The following is a 15123-nucleotide window of genomic DNA, read 5'->3' as shown; positions in this document are numbered from 1 at the left end:
GTCTTAATTGCAAAATATAGTCCAATTATTATGTTAAAAATATTCAATGCAACAAAGACCTACTTTCCCTCTATCTCTTCTTCAACTTTTAAAGTTGCATTAAATATAAATATTTCCCTTCATTACACTAGTTTTCTGTTAAATTAAAACCTGTCCTCTTCAGGTTTTCGGAAGGGAGTATGTGAGGATCGTCCTTATTCGGAACTAAAAATTCCTGTTTTGTATCTATTACTCCTATTAAAAAGTTTTGTAAGTGTTTTTTCCACAGTGCCTCTCCGTAAAATTTAGCATTTCTCACCGTGTGCACGTAAAAAAAGTCCTTACCTTCACTTGTTTCTTCTTGATAATCTCGGTGAATTTCACAGTTTAAAAGATAGGTATTGATTCTCATTGTTTCATTATTTTCAGAAACTGTGTAATTAAAACGAGAGAAACTCTAAATAGTGTCATTTTTTAAGTCACCTTTTTATCAATGGTTTTGATTAAAACTGATGGATATTTGAACCATCGCGAGTTGATTTCTTCCTCTCTCCCTTTTTACACGCGACGGCTATTTTTTTTTTTTTTTTTTTTTTTGTTCAACTGATTGCCTCTGTGATTTGTTTATGAAATTATTGAAATGAAACTAAAGTTTCGCCTATGGCTGTATCAAAAATCACTCGCACGGAAAAAATGCAATTGCTGTTTCAACAATTTTGTAGTTAAAAAAGTGTCTGGCATGTTTCAATGTAGATTTTACAAAAAAAAAATGCCAATTCAACTACCCTCGTGGTTAAATTAGTTTCCTCCTTTGTAAAATGTAAGTATATTTGAAACATGTCGGACATATTTTTAACAATTTAATTGTTAAATTAGCAAGTTAGCATTCATTTTTGTCCGTGTGCTTGTACTGTTCATATCATCAGATTATGGAGGTTTAACCGCCAGGTGGGAAAATTTTGGTGTAGCAAGAAAACATAAGTTGAAAGAAAACAACTTCTTAATAAATAAACAGTTTGTATATTCGCCATGTTTTCAAGTTCACCTTAAGAATAAATTTCAAACAAAATTGAAGTTGGCGCGTAAGTAGGCTTCACTGTCAAAAATTTTGGAGTGAAATTCTGTGCCGGAATCTGTATAGCGCCCAAAAAACCGCCGAATTATCTGCATAAGAAGCGGAATGTATTCTCCTTGCGGAGTAGCTTACACTATTACGGAGCGGAATCTTTTCTTTACGATGTGTCATACGCTTTTACGGTGCCAGTTTCATCTCGCATTCATATCACTCGGAGTGTTTGGGCGCTATATAGACTCCGGTACCGAATTTGACCCCTCGATTTTTAACAGCGTTCTTGATACAAAATGTAAATCCTTTCTGGTTCATAGTAAAAACTTGCTCGTCGCTGTCCACAGGGTTTGGCGATCTATCATCATGATCATCCCCGTCCTCTGCTTGAATATTCGTCAAGAATACTCCAATTTCAAGCAGAGATAAAATTTGTGAGGTTTTATGAGTTATGAGGTCTGTTCGGTTCCGATTTAGCTGCTCGGTGTGTTCGCTGAATTTGTCGTTTCTGTTGTCGTTGACGCCGTCTCCGCTGGTGGACTTTCGTTGATTCCAAAACAGGGCATTCGCTTCGACAGCTCTAACCTGTACAACCAGATTCATAGTTTCACTTTACGCAGAATTTCCACTCAGATGAGAAGTCGGGTGTAGTTGCGTGGCGTGCTTTGCGATATATCGATTGATAAGTCATTTAAAACTAAGGAAAAGAATCGCCAGGCAAAGTGTTCGCAACGAACACTTTAATAATCGATTCTTTACCATAGCTTCAAATGGGGAAATATCGATAATCGATCAATCACGCCTCGCCACTGATGATTTGATGCCATTTGATGAAAAAAATGTTGTGCTTGGGATCCGAATTTCAGGTCATATCGATGGCCAAAGTGCAAAACCCTCGTAACTCCGTTTGCAACGTTGCGGACTACTTTCCATACTTATTTATTCGTTGGGAAACTAGTCAACTTAATTTCTCAAGAATGTCTTTGATTTTTCCTCTCTCTCTCAGTGGAATATCCCGCATAAATAAGCTTAAAATTTGACTTGTTTCCCTTCTAAAAAATCAAATAGTAGGAGATATTTTGAAACAAAGGAGATGCGTTGTTTCGCACTTTTAGTCATCGATAGTTTTTCCAGCTGCCAAACTCCGGGTTACACATCCGATGCCCTTCAGCACTTCGGTTGACTCTAAGGAAGTCTCAACCGAAGTACTTCAGATGTGTGGTCCGAACTTCAGCTGGCCATCAATTTTCGAATGCACGACCCGAAAACTTCAGAGATCCATATGACCTACATTTTAGTCCCAACGCACCAAGTTTTTTTCCATGAGCGATTTTCAAATAAATTCACATCGTTATTTCAATAAAAGAATTCAAGACAGATCACGTATTTATTTATCCGCAAGTTTTGTATCTGTTCGAACCTTGATCAAGGCTGCCTTAACCCTCTTGCGAGCTGACTATTGAAATCGATAGACAAAGCGAAGAAGACACAGGGAGTATGGAACGATCCTATTAATTGAGGTGTTTAGTTCCTACTAAGGGAGAAAATTATGAAATAATACAGTACGTAAGGCATTTTGTGGGTTGCCGTTAGTTAGTCTATAAATTACCTCCTTTGCCCATTGCAACCACCCGCTTCCACCGAAAGTATCGCTTAATTTTCAGTTTGTCTCCCTTGTCTATCAATTTCAATAATCAGCCCGCAGCTTGGCAAGGATTGCCTTATCTCTTGAGTTGATAAGTTATTTCTTTTCTTTGGCTCTTCCAAATTTTACTAAGATGAAATTAATGATTTTACTTATTATCTTACCTGTAACGTGGATGGCTAATAGCATATACATATGGATCTAGGCAGGCAACCAGTTTACAAGTACATGCTGGAAGCATCGTTATTCCAGGAGTTAGGAGATTCCTAAAAAAGAAAATTAGTCAGTGGAAGTTAACAAGAAAAAATATATGTTATCTCGGAGTGATTATAATTTTAGTTTCTTGCAATTTTATCCCTTTGCCTTCAAAAATGTAATTTATGAAGGTATCAACATTTCATACTTAACTCCTAAACTTTGAAGTTTTTATCGACTAATTTTGAAGAAAGAAGTAGGTAACTGGAATTGGTATTTTGAAATTTTCCTGCTTTGCTCAATTGTGTTGCTGTAGATAAAATGGATGTAGTGTTGGTAATTCTAATAGAGGATCCACATGAGCATTTGCGTCGTAGATTCTCTTATATATGGGCTTAAGAGTCAAGATGTATCGCGAGTGCAATGAGACTCATATCTCTCAGAATAAATCTTCAGCAGTGGCGTGGCGTGCTTTGCGATCTATCGATTGATCTACCATTAAACCTATGAAAAAGGATCGATAATCAGGGTGTTCGCAATTGCAACAAACACCATATTAATCGATTCTTTATCACAGCTTCAAATGGGAAAATATCGATACTCGATCATTCACGCCTATCGCCATTGATCTCCAGCAAGATTATGAAGCATTGCAATTGAGTTCGACAAGGTTCAGATGCTTTTGAACTCAGAAGTAATCCGCGATTTCCACATTTCCACTCTACCTATGAAATTAAAGTCTTAAGAAAGAACCCAAAAATTAGAAGGCTTGCTTTTATATACTCTAAACTAAAGTTAAAATTAAAAATCAAAATTCTAAAATTAATGCATTCAAACAAGAATTACGGGCAAAAAGATACTCACTGATCGCCGAATGCTCCGATTAAAGCTACCACAGCATAAGGTGTCCAAGATGCTATGAATAAGAAACAAATTGTGATGGCAGCTTTGGCAATTCGAACCTCAGCAGACTGTGCATTTGGGTCTTGGCCACTCCTCAGAGATTCGACATTCATTTTCTTTGCCTGTAGAATTAAATTGTTCGTTGCACATTATTTTCCAAAGCATTTAGACACTTCGCACACTGAATCAGATAATTTTTGCTTCCTCTACGTACTGAGAGCCTAGGAGATAATTTTCTAGGGTAATTCTGAAATCAGTTCCTCTGACTCAATCTTAAAGTTTTGGTGGTTCGTTGTTTCAGCATTCCTAAATGACTCATCTCAAAAATGAATCGTCAAAATTAAGTGCCCCATTAGACTGAATTCATAACATTTCGATTACATACTTGGTGTATAAATCGAATCATTTACATTTGAGGATCAGTCTATCCTTGTCCAAACACGCGGCGAGTAAGCGCTCCTGCAATCCCCTAGTTATGCATTTTGAGCTACTCAGACGTCGGAATTATTGTTCCACGAGTTTTGTTTTTATTGCTTGACTTCACCGATCACCGACTCGTCCAGAAATAAAGGACGTTCACAGCAATGTTGATAGCAGAAATGAATGTCAATACTAAGGCAACGCTTTCAAACTTCACAAATAGTATTGTAGCATTTCTCTAATTATTGCAAAATGCGCTCACTTTAAACATTTTATCAGCCTTTGATTTACCTACTACAACTTGAATCAGTAAGGTGTAAAATTGAAACCGATTTATTCAATGAACTTTGACAAACTTTTATTCATAACCTGAGGAATACTTTGTTGAACTCATGATAATTTTGTTTCAAAATTGAGCTTTTACTGCTTTTAGGCGTTTCTGGACCTTGGCCTTCTACATCTGTTGTACTATGTTTAAAATAATTGCATTCCGTAAAAATCCTGACATTTTGTATCTTGATCCCGATCCTTACCTGTTCTCTGAGAGCTTTTTCATGGCTGAACACATGACCAACAATCCTCGAGTAGAAGAAAACAACGAGAGACATTGGAATGACGTAGCACACTGTGAACATCGTCAAGACGAAGAATTGTGTTTCTTTCGTCGGCGATAAGTAGTCAAATGTACACGTCGTCAAATAACCCTCTGTAAAGCAACGTAAAATATAACAGAAAATGAGTGGCACATTTGTGTCATCTACAACCCGAGATCGGTACTCTTCATATGTTTAGGTTACAGCCTATTTTCCAACATGAGAGAGGAAGCAATAGGTAGTGCATTTTTTTTTTTTTTTTTTTTTTTTTTTTTTTTTCAGAAAATACTTACACTAAAAATCACTGATTGATTTTCTGAGACTTTAGTGCATAGGGTCTGTTAAGAGATATAGTCAACTGAGCAGGGCCGGATTTAGGGGGTGGCCACATGGGCCGAGCGGCCCATTGCGGAAAATCTAGGGGGCGCCAAATGTTGTAATTTCTTCAAATGTAGGTATCAAGAAAAAAATCTGATTTTAAAAAAAAAATTACAAACGAGAAAAGGCGAAAAAATCTCTCATTTTCTGAGAGTTAAAGTATGATAATTTCTAATTTGTTCGTCTTTCGGCGATAACGAGAGACAGCACCTTTCATTAGTCTAGTCAAGAGAGAAACCAAACACGCAATTTGGCCTGGAGCGGCGCGGTGCAGAGACAATGATGACGAGGACTTGATATGAAAATGAGAAGCCCTCGGCGCGGCGATCGGCATGTAACACACATTAGCGCCTACAAGACTGCATGAATACTTCACGCATTGCGTCGAACACAATGCGTTCAGCAGCGGTTGGCGTGAAAGGCATAGCGCCTACAAGACTGTGGGAATACTTCACGCATTGCGCCAAACACAGTGCGCTCAGCTCATGCAGTGATCGGCGTGATTTTATTCGATTTTTATCGTCTATAAAATCGCATGGGACTCACGTTGAGAGACTCATGAATGTTTAAATTACATTAAGTAGTGTATCAAAATAATTGATGTACCTTTTTTTTCTCTATGCCTTTTTCGTTCTTACCCTATATAAAGAGATTTGAGTAAGGTATATAATGAATCAGTACGAGTTATTCAGAAAAGCTAGTAGAAGGAAAAGAAAAAGTACCTGGAACAAATCGATTCCACTTTTCGATGTATGGTAGAATAGCCCATGGCGTAACATACAGCCAAATTATTAAGAGCACCATAAATGCTTTTCCTGCTGACATTTTCCCATCAAATGGCCTTGCAATTGCGCTGTAGAAAAATGATTCCATTAGAAAAGCTAATTTGTTTCTTTGTGTTATTTTCCTCTCTTCATTCTGTTTGTTAGATTAACCAAGGAGTCGGTAGATGATTTTTCCCATAGCATCTCAAATGGTTTTAGTTATTAGTTTTTCACGAATAAGACCTGTATTTTAAGCTAATTAGATTGGATTTGCTCCATTAAGGGCTAATTCTGGCCTTAAAAGTTTAAAAGTCTTAGCATAGCAGCTTTTTAATAAAACCCAAGCATTGAGAAACACCCATTTAGGCTGAGCCGGCTGTGTACTTAGGGAACTGCAGACTCTGAAAGTTCTTTGGTTTTATAAATCTGCAGAGGAAACAATTTAAATTCTGGAAATCAGATCGTTGATTTCAATGTAATTTTTAGCGCTGAGTCCAAAACTTATCTCAGATTTAAAAACTTCACACCCATCAATTTTTCGTAAAATCGAAATTTTCCGAAAAAAACAAGGTATTATGAGGAAAATTCAATTTTCTGCTAAAAACTTGCACGAGAGGGAATGATCAAGGTCATTTTATAATTTTACAGTTTAAAAAACTTTGGAGAAAATGTTGCGTATACTTCAACAACTCTCCCCGAAGTGTTTGATGACGAGGTTCTACTTTCGAAAATTCCCGGTTATATTGTCTTTCGGTCAGGGTTGCAATTTTTCATGAAAAATAAAATCTTGAAATTTCAGAAAAATACCATAATATTGACACATATTTTTCGAAATTAAATGAAAGGCAAATGACTCTTTTCTGCTTTCCATCTCCGTTTAGTGCGTATTGCATAGCCAGCCCCCGAAAATGTTTTTCTCATATTTTTCACAACTTGGTGAAATTTCATGAGATATTTTACGGAAATGTCCAAATTTTCATACTTTTTATTTCACTTGTTCAACCCTCCATTCTGTATTATTTGGCCATATCTTTACCAATGCCATATTCTCTTGGCCAAGTAAAAACGTTTGAGAAGGCAACTTAGGAACTTACTTGTATCTATCGTAAGCAATAGCTGCGTTTGTGCAGGCCTGGCCGATGCCCGTGAAAGATCCGACAAGAGCGAAGATCCTACACCAGTATGCGCCCGACTCGAAGCCCAAATTGAACGAGTTGTAGATCATGATCGGTGTTTTCAGCATCATCCCGAAGTCACATATCGCTAAATTCACTACGAAAAAGTTGGATGGCGTCCGCAGTGATTTTGCTCTATTACAAACAGAAATTAATCATGGAACTTTACACAACGTAGCTAGGTTACGTATCTGAGCAACGTTGCATACCTACTTTCATCGGAACAGGAAAGCAATTTGTTGCGGAGATTATTTTTTTTTTTTTTTTTTTTTTTTTATGATTACTAACAAATATTTGGTAAATTCAATATCGATGACCGGTTTTACCATCCTTGTTGATTTTAGCTTTCTCTTGAGCAAGAAGTTAGAATTTTCTAATTCTAATGTGAACTGCAAACGTTACCATCTTGCTCATCATTCAACTTCGGACTTTTCATACGTGTTTATAGTGGTCCGCGTGAAAGTGAAGAAGTTTTTATAACTGAATTCAAGCTAAATTTCTCAGAAAAAATAAATAATGCTTGAGTATACGCAAAAACGTAGGTATAGCTGAAAGTAAGTAGCATCATTCTTGATTCAAGATAAAAAATTTCTCAGCGCAAATTGTAGGGTTTTTTTTTTTTATTCAGTGTTTACAGTTAGAAATTTTCTTCTTGAACTTTCCGAGTTTTTCAACAACCAATGCCTTAAAGTATACCATCTTTACCTTAAATTATAAAACACTCCAAAAAATCTTCATTTCTAAAAAGACTAAATTAATCTCCATTCAAGATATTTTTATTTTTTTTTTTTTTTAAACTTTGCAAATTAATGAATTCGATTAGAATAATAACACCATAATTATTTTAACTCACGTTGAAAATATCCAGATGACAAGACCGTTGCCAAAGAGTGATACAAATGTGAATAATACGTATAATAATCCGAGCATATAATTTTGAAGAGGGTCGGGTTCGGGGTATTTGAACCAGTGTTCAGGAATTTGATGCAGGTCCTCTGGTTTCACGTTCCAGCCTAACATACGAGGTCCAGTGCTTTGTTGGTCCATCCTGTCCGCAATCAAACATTGGAAACAATAATTGACATGGATAAAATGAACCTGGAGACTCAGTCAAAGGTTCAACACTATACCCTTGGCTCTTTGGTCCATCTTTGAAAATGATCTTTAAATCAGTACAGCAGATCAAAATAAAAAAAGTATATTTAAGTCATTTTGAACCACAACTGGAAAATAAGCGTTATTAGCACTTTTGACATCTTACAGGTGCAGTTAAGAGCCCAAGAAACGTAACTATCAATTTTGAAAAAAGCCAAGTTATTTGAGTCAACAACATAGTTGGTGAAGAGTCTATTTATGTAAAAAATCGGTTATGATATCTATAACACCATAGGCCCAAGATATAGGATCTTTAAATTTGCCAAATACGCTACGGGCAATAGACAACTCAGATCCGATGCTCTTGAAAGTATATTAGAAGTGTATGAAATTGAAAATTAATATTTTTTATCCCAAATCTGATTTTTTTTCTGCTGTAATGGCCTAAATTGTTTAAGATTCCACCTTAAGGTACGTCACAATTGGAAATGGGCACCCTTAATATTTGAAGCATTATACGAGGAACACAATTTTAGAAACACAAAGATAGGTATTTGAACTTTAACTACGAATCAATATTTAAATTTACAGCATACAGGATCCACAGGTCACAAGAGTACTTTTTTATGAAACCGAGACCATTTAATCACTGAATATTGCTTTTTGAGCCGCATCCAAATAAATGGAAACAAATGGACAAAAATTACTCTTGGTATTCTATGGAAAGTAATGAACCGAAATTGAGAAACTTGACTTCACTTAAAGTTCTGTATCGTGTATCTTAAAATTTGTCTCCTGCTATTAAAGTGTCCACTCAAAATTTTCTAAAGTTATACCACAAAGTATAGGATCAGGAGAGCGCATATCCAAATGTTAATTGTAATTGTAATGGTGAAAAAAAGTTAGGATTAAAAAAGGCATAAATCAAATTCTATCTCTAGGAAATCCACGCAATGACATTACCGTGACTTTCGTAATTTAAGCTTCTTAGCCCCAACAAATTCATGATGACCGAGTAGTTGCAGTTTTGGAAGTTGAAAAATGACCTTGCTCTTTTTTTATCCAATTTTTTTCATTTTTACCAAGCTTTTACTTTTAAGTATCGTCTTTAAACTAGTTTCATTTAAAAGGACTACAAATATGAGATCTGGATGTTCCTACCTGGCCAGGGCTTGAGGGCCCCATTGGGTTAGATTGGACCGCAAGTCAGGCCCACTCAATATTCCCATGATAGATGCGGAGGACTCAGCACTGGATACTGAATGGCATCAAATCCGGAATTTTCCTTTTTATACCCGATTAACTTGTTCAAGGGAAATAAGATTATCCAGCGTTTGAATCCCTTCAGTATTCTGTGCTAATCCCTTTAACTGAGCCGTTCTCGTTGGATTACGCCGAACTCCATTCATGTTTACTGCGTTGCCACATACCGTTGATCGACCGAAGATCACAACAGTATCTCCTCGCTACATAGTCGGTTTCAATTGCCATGGCCGACCTGACCTGAACACTCAACTGTTGACACCAGAGTTTTTACTTCCGAACGTGCCCAGAATTTTGAATTTAAAATGTGTAAAAATGAATGTAAACATGTTTGCTTTAGGTGAATCTATGCTGATACATAATTATCGAGGTATCGACAAATTCTGCTAAATTATCAGTTTTACTCTACATATTTGACAAAAAACGGTTTCATTATGGCTTAAGGCACACTTTACCTGTTTCTTCCCGAAGAATCTATTTTGTAAGTTCTAAAATAAAACTGGATGTAGGTAAACGCAAAATATTGCACTTGCTCAATAAGATTAAACATTTAATACTCGCGTTTGCATACTCTCTCATTAAATATAGGTTTTATAAACGACATTATTTGGGAATCAACAATCAAGGCGTAATAGCTCTGTTTTCTGCCAGAAAAGTTAAGAAGAACCGGTATTTTAGCAATAATGTATTAGCTATCTCGATGCTTGCTTATCCCGTTATAGATTCAACTCTAGCTAGCGTTCGAGAACTCGAGAAGTCAAAGGCAAACTCTATTGTAATTGAAGCACGCGCGAGAATCTCAGTTCTCCTTCATATCAATGGTTATGCAATTTAAGGTACTTGAGTGTCGAAATAGTCGTATCGCATAATTGGTCCCGGCGTTGCGTTCAACCAGGAACGGACAATCGGACATGTTGAGTGGATGAGGGCACAAGTTCATCATCTTCACAGAGAATATATGCTGCGCATCCTAGATAATTTTAATGCAAATAAATATTGTATACAGGTATAAGTAACCTATAGAACAGAGGCGATTCCAGCAAGTAGGAAACACTGTCAGTATGCAGTTTAAATCCATTGAATATATCGATTCTAGGTGAGACAAGCTGCAGGATGCTACAATCGATTATTTTACATATACATTTAAACGGAGAAAAACAGCGTTGCCAACTTTCAAGAATCGCCACTGCCATAGAATACAGAACAAATATACCATACCGACCGACCTAAGGCAGTTTCAAATTTTGTCAAGATCTTGCCAAGTTATTTAAAAATTTTACTCAATACTACATGATACACGATAATTTTGATCAAAACAGTAATGTCGAATGCAAATGAAGTGCTCTGTAATCACAACTTGATTTTAAACAACTGCAACAAAATTACTATAGTTTTCTTTTCATTTTAGTAATATTGACTTTCAACAATAATGTAAAACTCGTCTGATTTGGCATCACCACCCAATGTGCTCCTCTGATAAAAACAATGTAGTCTATATGCCTTTTCTCGCCTCATTTTAGAGCAAAAAGTGAATGTTATGGGCAGTTGTCAAATTTTGTGAAAAATCAAAACATTTGTAAGTTTTGTGAGGGTTTGTTTAAATCAGAGAATTAGAATGAATACGGTTCAGATAAAAATCCAATCTTGTGATCTTTCGCTTCATGCACTTTAATTCCACACAGGAAATGAATTAGAATGAATTTTCAAACTAATGGCAAAATTTTCGGTTACTGGGAGTAGTTGTTCACATGCCCCGTAATTCCAAAAGTAAAAATTTCAACTAAATTTTAACGTTCACTATCTTTAACTACAGGATGAGCCAGCGCTCCAGAAGTGTGCGTTTTAAAAAGTTTTAAATCTTGATAGAAACCTACAAATCCCTGAGATCCAAGAATCTTTCGACTAGAACTCAGCACCAAAGTAAATATGATTTCTCAATAAAATTTTCCACGTAAAATATGATTACCAGCTGAAAATTTGATTCAACTCACTTTTGTACGGTAAAAATTCACCTTGCACATCAATGCATTAGTCCCGGTAGTCGAAGCACCGAAGTTGCATAGTGTGCTGAAGTCATTAAATATGTATAATGGTACTGCTTCAAAATATATTATATGGACTTGCTTCAAAATATTCTTAAGTTTCCTTTCTTTGTTATTCTTTGACTTTCCCTTGATAAGATTAAAAATGTCATCTATCAAAGAAAAGGACCTAACGATGTTTTTAGGAAAACTCATCTTAGACTGAACTTTGCATTAAAAAAAGTAAAATAATAAAGAAATACAACTCAGTTTTTAGCTTGGCATTTTAATTAAAAGCTTTAAAACAATTATTACGAAAAACGTTCATCTTTTTACGAGTAACGAGACCTGAGGTGCATATTTTTGTAATTCTTAGACGTTGAAGTTTTTCGTCCCAAAGTTGTAAAAATGTTACTTACCTCCTTTATTTACGTGAAATTTTGAATTTCTTCCACCGGATTTGGTGTTTTCTTTAACCGGGAAGTATCAGTTGACCGCTTTCGGTGAATAATATAAGTTGTTCCAATATGTGTTGATTTTGGAGATTGCTACCAAAAGATGTTTGTAAATTACGAAAACAGTCATCCCGATTTTTAGGACCCCACCTCTTACTCCCCCATCGGGCAAGTCTTTGCCCTCGTATATACTATAAAGACATAACAATCGATTTCAATACGTCAAAATCTGTTGAAAATTGAAAACAGCCTTTCGATACTATTTTGAAGTTCTAAAAGTTGGCTTTTGCATCTACATTCAGCTCGAGACTGACATTCCAATTTTTTTTGTCTTCAAATTAACTCATAATCGGAAAAATATACTTTACAACGAAGAGGTGACGATTAACGGGATGACTGAGGATAGATCCATCTTAAGTCGACTACAACTGTATATGCAACTTGACAACCGTGGAACTTATGTGGCCATAACCGTGGCAGAAGGCATTAAAGCATAGTAACAACGACTCCTCCTGTCCGAGCTCCTTGAGATGTGTCCGTGACTTTTAAGTCAAGACGTCGGACAACGGCCTTTGGCTGCATGTCCCTTGCCCCCTCTTCCTTGTCCTTGGACGCTCATCAGACAGGGACAGGGTCAACGGATCTCCTTCCAGCGAACGAAGATGAGCCCATGAGCTCTCAACGATCCCAATTTATTTTTGTCGTCCTGAGCAAGAACGCCGTATGATCTTTCCGACGTTGTCAAATTTTCTTTGGATAAAATAAGGATTATCAGGTATGTTTTTGGATATCCCTCTTCCAATTTCTCAAGGGTTTTTCTCGCAACCCAATCCGAAGTATCCGAAAATTCCATGGGAAAATTTTCATTGGTTTTTCTCAAAAATAAATATCTTATCGAGAGAAATTTGAGGACATCCGAATATTTTTACGAAGAGTTTCCTAAGTCCGGCAATACTATATTAGACACGTGAGTCATCGATGTTGCACATGTCACGTTTCTCGACAATTCCTCGTATCGTCATTTGAAGGTCGTTCGCTCCCTTCAGTGGCGATCCTAGCAAGTTGGCAACACTGTTAATACTCCATTGAAATCCATTGAATATATCGAGTCGAGACAGGCTGCCTTACGTAAAATCGATTGTTTAACATACATCTAAATGGAGAAACAACAGTGTTGCCAACTTCCAAGCATCGCTATTGGCTCCTTTTCAGTCCCATTTCTCAACATCATTCCACGAAAATTTCACAGAATTTCCCTCACACAGGGAATAAAAATCACGATAGTTTCCTTTGAAAAATTGATGTTGAGAAGTTGAAGTCTACAACGTCGTAAATCGAGATGTGAGGTTTGGGCGTTTCATCGTCGATATTTTTTGGTCGTTTATCGTAAGAGAACCATTTAAATTCATTGATTCTAGTATGAACTAAACATGCTAATCTCTCTTCATTCAGTCGATTTTTGGATTTTCAAAGAGTTCTACCCTATCTGGTGGTTCATTCTGTAGGTCGAATTCAAATGTATGGGTTTGAATGAAACAGATTAGAGTGATACATAATTTGCACACTTCTTCTGCATCAGTCAAATTAATCGCAACAGGTGAAGCATGTGTTACAAGTGTTTGACCGTTTGTTTAGATGTATTCTCGCGCAAACGTTCTGTATGACATTCTCAAGCATTTTGTCAGCTCATTTGTTGCAGTATCTTCGGATCAGTGTAATACCTTTTTAATCGGTGGCTTGTTCCTCTCTACTTGCTTTTTGTGTTTTTGCACCCCTTGCCCTTCTAATCCTGCAGTCAATATGCAACTTCTCTTATTAATGCTTCAACTAATTTTCAAATTAAAAAGTACTCGTCAGCATTTAATCTTTCCAATAAACTTTCTTTTAATTCGATATCTTATTTGCCTTTTCGAGTGGACCAAAGTCCGTCAAAGCACGTCCACTGTTGGTAGCGCTCTCTGACCAGCTCCTATTTATTGAGGCGATAACTATTTAAACACTGCGGTCGAGGGGTTGCATATCAGCTCATATTGAAGGCAATTGTTATTCCTCAGTCCTTGACACGTCCTCCTTATTCCAATACACTCATTACACGACAAGAGAACTCTTCATAGGCAGAAGGCTATTTAGCACGTTCAGTGTCTCGATGAATATCATTCCAGTGACAAAATACAGGATGAAGCCATAGTAAAATTAATTTTTCATTACGTTAGGAGGCTCCTTGTTCCGGTAGACTTAAAAAGATGCTTTTGAAGAGCCTCTCTAATCCTACCTCAGGACACGATCGTATCAATTCCTAATTGCACGAAATTATGCTAAACAGACATGTGCGCACATTAATTAAATCAAATGGAACTAAGTAGGTATGTAAAAATAACTTGCGTGTCTCATATAGTAGTTCCTATTGAATTTATTCTTCTAAATACCTAGTTTCCTTTAGCATAAATACATTTGTGACGGGCAAATGGTGAAATTTGAGCACATGGCGCTCTGCTCGGCAAATTTCGGAGTCTGTGTTCATTTTGGGATCGTCCGAAATTCGTAAACTCTTCGCGATGCCCTCAGGACTCGGCACTCGTCCGTAAAAAAAACATCGAATTAATCCTGCGGCACTGCGGAGGTGCCCCCCCCCCCCCCCCCCTCCCAAGAAAAGTCCCTGGCTCCGCTCATTTTTTGAGTAGCCTATAGATTCGCTTGATTTGATCAAACAAATTGTTGATCCGACCTCGCGAATATTCAACGGTGTACTATTAGAAGGACCTATATCTGCAATGGAAAACTGTTGGCACAAATTTTTGTCTCTAAGGTAAGCTAGGAATAGTATAGTTGTAGCAAAATTTAGTCCAGATTGTATTCTTAATATTTTCTTCTACTTTTTATTCCACACAATTTAATCCTGCTTAACTGCCCTCCTGAACACATCAATCCTTTTTTAGGCCATATTGGCCGTAATAATTACTTTTCAATGTCAAAAGATTCGTTGAGCTGACGCAATTTATAAGCCTGAGTCACAAATGTCAAATGCGTGTGTATGCTGTATAGCATGTGTTGTTGCTTATTTGACGAGTATGCGTCAATGTTTAATGAGTCGTTGCTGCATTTAGGGCAACGAACGAGCGAAACAGTTTCAAAATTCAAGAAATGATGCATAACGAGATTGACTTTCAAATC

At 36.7% G+C, this 15123-nt stretch overlaps 1 protein-coding gene across 1 annotated transcript; it reads right to left on the bottom strand.

The window, feature by feature from the left end:
- Positions 1 to 976: 976 nt before the first annotated feature.
- On the bottom strand, positions 977 to 9530 carry Rh3 (Rhodopsin 3). Its single transcript, XM_019054186.2, has 8 exons — positions 9375 to 9530; positions 7972 to 8166; positions 7038 to 7253; positions 5902 to 6032; positions 4742 to 4914; positions 3750 to 3910; positions 2855 to 2956; positions 977 to 1630 (listed from the first exon to the last, which is right to left on the bottom strand). The coding sequence occupies exons 1-8, from the start codon at positions 9440 to 9442 to the stop codon at positions 1519 to 1521; spliced, it is 1158 nt and encodes a 385-aa protein (XP_018909731.1). The 5' UTR covers positions 9443 to 9530; the 3' UTR covers positions 977 to 1518.
- Between the last annotated feature and the right edge of the window lie 5593 nt (positions 9531 to 15123).

Source organism: Bemisia tabaci, chromosome 1 (genome assembly GCF_918797505.1).
Source record: "Bemisia tabaci chromosome 1, PGI_BMITA_v3".
In the NCBI taxonomy this organism is placed as follows: Eukaryota; Metazoa; Arthropoda; class Insecta; order Hemiptera; family Aleyrodidae; genus Bemisia; species Bemisia tabaci.
Note: the sequence above shows the minus strand (reverse complement) of the source record. Positions and strands in the feature narration are given on the sequence as shown.